Source organism: Pseudonaja textilis, chromosome 7 (genome assembly GCF_049901715.1).
Source record: "Pseudonaja textilis isolate UNSWEBS1 chromosome 7, rPseTex1.2, whole genome shotgun sequence".
Classification (NCBI taxonomy): Eukaryota; Metazoa; Chordata; class Lepidosauria; order Squamata; family Elapidae; genus Pseudonaja; species Pseudonaja textilis.
Genome location: NC_141996.1, coordinates 11,427,317 through 11,434,478, shown reverse-complemented (window position 1 = coordinate 11,434,478; position 7,162 = coordinate 11,427,317). Strand labels below are relative to the sequence as shown.

The 7,162-nt window shown below is 41.6% G+C and overlaps 1 protein-coding gene across 9 annotated transcripts in view; it reads right to left on the bottom strand.

Moving 5' to 3' along the window:
- Nucleotides 1-965: 965 nt before the first annotated feature.
- CEP295 (centrosomal protein 295) overlaps nt 966-7,162 on the bottom strand; it is a 50,550-nt gene continuing 44,353 nt past the window's right edge. For 5 of the 9 annotated variants that reach the window (XM_087937038.1, XM_087937040.1, XM_087937043.1 and 2 more), the window contains 5 exons: nt 5,941-6,058; nt 3,658-3,849; nt 3,240-3,336; nt 2,428-2,527; nt 966-1,268 (listed from right to left, as the gene is read on the bottom strand). In XM_087937038.1, coding sequence (XP_087793164.1) covers nt 1,221-1,268; nt 2,428-2,527; nt 3,240-3,336; nt 3,658-3,849; nt 5,941-6,058 — 555 coding nt within the window. In that variant the 3' untranslated portion in view covers nt 966-1,220. Of the gene's footprint in view, nt 1,269-2,427; nt 2,528-3,239; nt 3,337-3,657; nt 3,850-5,940; nt 6,059-7,162 lie in introns of those variants that run through there. The other 4 variants (XM_087937039.1, XM_087937041.1, XR_015744259.1 and 1 more) reach the window with 3 other exon arrangements.

Below are 7,162 nucleotides of genomic sequence, written 5' to 3'. Positions count from 1 at the left end.
TCTTGTATCCTCTGAATCTTTTTTTTACTTCTCCCGTGTGCTTCTAGAAAGCAACACAGTAGACTCCGACTGGTATTGCTCATTAATGCAACATTAGGCAGGTTAAGAAAAATTTGAGGTTGTGTTGAGTGGTTTTCTCTTGCAGCTGAAATTTCCCAGGTATTCTTCCTCAATTACTTTTCATTCTCCATCTTCTGGATCAATGGTCGCCAACCAGCGGGCCCAGGACCACTGGTGGTCCGTGAGAAAATTTTGGTGGTCCGCAGAGAAATGTCACCCCCCAAATCAATTAATCCAGGCTGCGTGGGAACACAAGACTGCGCTGCCCACATGGCTCATGGGAACACAACGCTTGCATTGAGAACAACACAAAATAGGGAGGGGAGGGGAGAGGGGGGGAGCTTGTCTCACTCACCCCACGGGGCCTGGCTACTGGGCTGCTTCTTCTTCTTCTGCTTTTGGCTGCATGTAAGGAAAACAGCAAAAGTCTTTCTTTCTCTCCCCAAAACTCCAGAAATGAGTCTTTGGGACCCTGCAAGGCATCCTGCCAGCGCAACAAGTCTCACAAAGTGGTGGAGTTTGGGGGAGAGAAAGACTTTTGCTGCTTTCCTTGCATGAAGCCAAATGTCAGTCTCCTTCCCTCCCTCTCTCTCCTCTCTTCCCCCCCACCCCCAGAACAGAGCTGGGGATGGTATCCTGCGATCCCAAATAAACAATGATTGATCGGTAGGAAAACGGGGTGGGATTTTCCTGCAGACTTTTTTGCGGGGGATTTTCCCAGGGTCTCTGGTCCACGGGATTTAAAATTATGAGTTTGGTGGTCCTTCAGGTTCAAAAGGTTGGTGACCCCGTTCTGGATTGTTTGGCAGGAGGCTGACAATAAAGCTCCCTTTCCAATCCTGATGACGGCACAACTTTTTAAGCGCAAGCGGAAAGGAACGTGGCTTTTGAATAACTTGTCAATCTACATTTTTGCAAATATTTTATTATAAATAGGTAAAATAATAGTACAAAAAGAAAACAGGTGACGTTTGAAAATAAAAATCTTTCTGAGTTGAAAAGCCATAATTGGAGACAATGGTCTATACACAGCATTGGGCAATTTGCAAATATATCCATACGAAATATGAATTATCCCAATTTCTGCCACATAATTATCACAGAGACCTCAAATACAATGCTGATAAATTATCCTCCATTGGTGGGATATCTGCAAAATACTAGGTTTTCAAGTTGATTTTTCTGGCTCGTAGTTTTTCCAATGTTTTCTGTAAGAAAGTAGGAAATAAAATAATAAATAAATGGAAGAAGTATAATAGCAATACCACTTAGAAATTTAAAAGTGACCAAAAGGTAGCATGGGTGGTTTCTGACAAAAAGTTAAATACAGTCAAACTCCTGGACAGCTACAATGATTTGGGGGATATTGCCTATTTTACTTGCTCTGCTTTTAGATAAAACAGTAGCCTTTGCTTAACAAAAATTGGGGACTGGAATGGCTAAGCAATTGTTTTTGACATGAACACATCACTTAGCGATGGCAATCCCAGTAGTTCTCGTTGCTGTGGTTGAAACAAAAAAGACACGATGCTAAGCAAGAACCTCGTGAGTGACTGCCAACGTCTTTACTGGCTTCCCATAAGCTGTCAGTAGGGAAGCCAGTTGGAAATTGTAATTGCCTGGTGACTCCAAAGGAGGCTGGAAGGTGGGTGGTAAGTATTTAAAAGTGCTGTGGCAATTGTATGCAGGCTGGGGAATGGTTACTACTATGGTGCGAGAGTGGAGTATGAGATCCCTGGAATTTTGTTCTCCGGGGCTCAGGAGAGAAAGAAAGGTCCAGAAGCAATTTGCAAGCTTCTCTGCAGGCTTCCTTGTGGGAAACTGGCAGGGAAAGTGGCAAATAGCAATTCTTAAAGTGGTGACTGGAACTTTGAGAACCTGGGTGTAAGCACCACTTGTTCAGCGCCACTGCAAATTCAAACTGTTCACTGGGGACTAACTTACTCTATCCTTTATACCAGGGGTGTCAAACGGTCCGTGGGCTGGAGGCATCACACACTAGTCACACCCACCACCCCTGGTTTAGCAAAGGGGAAAGTCGCGATATGTCAGGTGATGACAACGTAATAGCATGAGGTTGACACCCCTGCTCTATACTGACAAGTTTTCATGAAGTGCTCACATGGAATGTCGTAACAGCTGCTTTTTAAATATAGTTGGACACAAGAGAAACATGGCAATAAAAGGAATTTGACTTCTGACACTAGCTGCCAACTACATTTAGTTTTCTGCATTGGGAACAGGATGAATTCCTCCATTGCTAAATATAGTCACTTATTAAAAGAACAAGTACAACCAGCAAAATTTAGAAGTTTTTTTTTTTAAAATTAGATGCTGGGATGAAATATTGTGTTGCAGATGTTTTACCTTTTGAAATTCCTTTGCTCTTTCCCTGTTCTTGGCGTAATTTTCTTTTCTGTTTTTCTCTTCCTTTCTGTTTTTCACTTCTGCCAGATTATTATACAGTCTGCCAAAAAGTAGAAAGTTGTTCCAGTTACCAGTAAATTATTCAAAAAGCAATAGTAGCCTTTAGGGGAAATTTCCAGTCTCCAGTCAAGACATCGGCAGAAATAATAATTCGAGACCTAAGAGCCAGACTTCCTTGTGGAAACACATGGGGACCATCGCTCTCCAATTGTTTACCTATTGTACCCAATCTGGCAGGAAAGGCATTCTCCAAGCACTCAGCCGGTGTGATCCAGAAGGAGGCCCTTTTCTGCTGTCTAACTTGCCCCCTGGTGCATCATCCCTCCTAAGATTAGATTGGCATTGTCCCTGTTGGGCTTTTGTAAATCCTTGAAAATCTGCCTTTGTGCCAATGTGTGTGGCCCTGGATGTCTACAGAATTCATTTGGCTGGCTGGCTGGCTGATCAAATTATGACTTGTGCTTTATTTTTTTATTTGCTTTTTTATATTGTTTCATGTTTTGCTGTAGGCTGCGTAGAACAAAATAAAAATGAGATGGGCAACCCTGTAAATCAAATAAATATACAATACGTGTTGATGTGACACCTTTATAAGCTGCACCGATTTGCCAGTATGCTTCAGGGGCAATTCAAGGTGCTGATGATGGCCTGCAAAGCCAAAATCGAAGGCAGTTCTCTGGATAAAATAACATGGCTTGTTAAAAAAATACATGGGTTTAATTTCTCTGAAGTTACGAGGGAAGGTTCAATACCTTGAAGTCCGTTGCTGCATTTGTGCCACAGCCTCTTTCCTGTCAAGTGGAGAGCACCTTTTTTCTTCCACTGTCTTTAAAAGATTGACAGCTGCCCCTTGAATCCAAGCAGAACATGAAACACAACAAGGATTAAATTAGAGAAATCTTTCAGGTCAGGAAAGATAAGAGGTAAAAGCAATTCTTCCCAATATGTGCATAAAACTGAGGTACAAGAACTACTACACAAATACTTGGGATTATTTTGCCCATGTTCTTGCACACACACACACACACACACACACACACACACCTCCTCAGAATGTTTACAAATCACAACATTCCCAAATTAAGGGTCATAAGCAGAGGGTTCTTCTAAAATGATCGTTCACGTTTCACACTCTTTTCCCTTAATTTATACTTGTTTGCTGACGATTACCATGAAGCGCCCGGTTTACTTTTCGTTTATGGAGTTGTGGTTTTTTCAGTGGCAATTCCTTAGACTGGGTCTTTTCAGAGCTCTGCTCTCGGTTTTTTAGTTTCTCCACCCTTTTCAAAGATCTCTCAATGAAATCTTTCTTCTGCTTCAAAAATGATTCCTGCAAGCTGCCGTGGACAGGTGACAATATAACTGGGGAGGAGAGGAAAAAAAATGCATTTTTACAAATAGTGTGATTTTCAATAACCTCAGCCCCAGTCCCAGAAGGCATTGGTTATTTTCAAAAATATATAACACACAGAGTAAACAATAATCATAATAAGTTTGAGGGCAAGAAATCTTTTGGAAATGCAGACGACTAGTGCTATTGCTTCTGTATTTTAAACTTAAAAATTTATCTATATAAAATCTATCGCTCATACTAAATGTTGAACGTGGAACAGCAGGTCATCAGAACACTCCTTGGCAGGTGAACCATGGTATTTGTTTCAGAGCATAACCCTTTAAACATGGAAAATAAGGGACAGTGACCTGAAACAGTTGTGTGAACGCAAAACAGCTTTTTAACCACAGAAGCGATCCAACCCAAATCTGTGCTCTTTCACGCTGGGAGCATTTCTAGCACAGATTTTGAGTTCAAAGCCTTTTGCACAGTAATAATACTAACAAACCGGCCTTAGGCCAGATCCTGTAAGCATTGCGGTCAGATTTTAGGCAAGATGAAACCCACAAAAACACACTCTGGATGCAAAAGCATGCAAGTGTAATGAAGCCAGTCTATTTAATGTGCTTGGTGCATTCTTCCTTTACTTCCTCTTTGTGGCATAAGAAGGAAGGTCTGATATAGGGATGGCTAATAAAGTCTTTTTAGAAGAGAATGAGTAAAGCCATCTTACTAAAACTCCTTTTTTGGAGGGGTATATACAAGATTCAGGATAATGAGACAGCATCCTCAGAGAACCCCCCTCTCTCTATAAACTGACTTAATACCTAACTATCAACACTCTAATTAACAACTAAAAGCTACACACAACCAGGAATCATATAAATACAATACATAGAACAGCCCACTGCACATATTCTGGAGAGAGGGAAAGGGAGAGGGAGAGGGAGAGAGAGAGAGAGAGAGAGAGAGAGAGAGAGAGGGAGGGAGGGAGGGAGGGAGGGAGGGAGGGAGGGTTTCTCTGATGACAGGAATGAGCCTGAAAGCTTGGAAAAATAAACCTTTGGTCCTCGTGAGGGACTCAAGATTGGATCCTGCAACCATTATCCTGGGAGGTGTGTATTTGCCTTCATTCACAAGACTTCAGGGAGTGCTCAAGTTAATAAGAGTTCATTTAGTGACCATTTGTTAGGAATAACATAGGTTACCTAACGTAGTTTGGGTAAAATAATATATATAAACTATGATTGTAAGTTTAAGTGTGTGTCACTTTAAAAACTGCAAAGCATGTAATTTTGGGTGCGGTGTGAAACCACCATAAGAGGGAGCAAGAGAACCTGATTGATTGCTGACAATTACTGGATTGCATGGATGGTTTGTTTGCTGCGTGTTTCCCCTACTGCTGAGTTGCTGAAGGAAGAGAGGAGTTTTTTGAGTTCTTCATATCTCTACTGCAAGGAGATATATTACTGGACTGATATTTGTAAGTTTACTGACCTCTCTTTTTCGACACTGGAATTTGCAACTGAATAATCCCTGGACGGACTGAACTAGTGAATGATATATGGACTGTTTTGACTATGCTATAACTCTTACTGGAATAAACTATTTAATTAGCACTGTGTATCTGTTTTACTGAGTGTAAGCTACAAAATGTTAATCTCACATATTTTGCCTGCCTGCCTGACTGCCCTGCAGATCCTGCTAGGGTGTATCCCTAACACCATTCAAAGTTACAACGGAAATGAAAAAAGTGACTTATTGATTTTCACACTTAATGACTGTTTGTCACGACTACACAACACAAGCGTTTGCATTGAAGCCAGTCAATGGGGAAGCCAGACTGACATAGCAACTATGTTAACCATGCTAATTTAACAACTGCAATGATTCGCTTAACAAATGTGGCAAGAAATATCGTAAAATGGGGGGAAAAAACTCACTTAACAAATTTCTCACCTAGCAACGTAAGTTCTGGCCTCAGTTGTGGTCATAAGTTGAGGACTGCCTGTATTATCTGCCTGGGTATTACAGTTTTTAATTCAAGCTGCTATCCTCTCTGAATATCAAGAGGCTCTGATTTACATTCATACATTTACAATGTATACCACTGTACATACCACCTCTTGGCTTGTAGTTTTCATCCAGATCATTTAGGGGGCCTGGCGTTACTGATGGATAGTCCAGCTGAGTGAAAAATTCATCCACTTCTGGGTTCAATGGGAGAAATCCTCTACTCTGTCAAAAAAATATTCTCTCTATATAAAAGTGAAATACATCTCACACATCATCACAAAATCTCCAGAACCGTAAAGCCTACAAACTTGAAATTTGCCACCTATGTTCCTCTTGGCTTCTAGGTGCTCACTAAGAAAAGATTTTTTGAAATGACCGTCAGAGCATTAGTATTTCCTATATTATTATTAACAGGCTCTGATGCAAAGGAGTTCTATTCCCCCTCCCCACCTGAAAGAAATATGTTCCAAATGCAAAACACAAGCAGAGGAGTTTCAGTTTCAGAGCACCAAGCAGATTTATTACAGAACAGTTGAGCTAAGCCACGCCCAAGCTCCTTGCTGTCTCCTTGCTCATACAGCAAATACTGTTTCAGTTTCCAAACAGCCCTCAAGTTTCTCACACACGGACAAGATGCTAGCCAGATGAATACCAATGGATGCTGGTAGGCAGAGGCACAATTTCCCCCTCTTATTTTCTTCCCCGACCACATAGTTTCATAGGGAAGCCCGGGTATCGAGCTAGTATGTAAATATAGTAAGGTGTTGTTGGCATAGTAAGGATCGATGCAGTAAAAAGAACAAAACCACTAAAAGGATGAATACACACCTAAAATAAAGAATAGCTGAGGTTTCACTTTTTAACTGGAATATATTGGCCTTAATTACAGGTAGTCCTCAGCTTATGTCCATTTGTTCAATGACGGTTTGGTGATGAAAATAATGGATAAACAACTAGTCCCTGAAGTCTCAGCCATTGCAACAGCCCTGCAGTTACATGATCATGATCCAGTCACTTGGGTGCCTGGCTGATTATTAAGTTACAGGGAGACATGATAATATGATGGCCATTTGCAACCTCCTGGTGGGTTTTCCACAAGCAAAGTCAAGGCTGGTAGGGCTGGTTATAAGTCATTCCTGCCTACTGCAGCCTGCTACCTGCAAAGCTTGTACTGGGTCTCCCAGGCGCTCTCTAGCCTTCCTCAACTCAAGCGGTGCCTCATAAGGTTACAGCAGCAACCAGGATTGCCGCCGCTAAGGGATGCGGTCCTGTGATGCCACGTTTTCCTTAGTGACAACAGTCCTGGCCTCAAATGTTATTGTAACC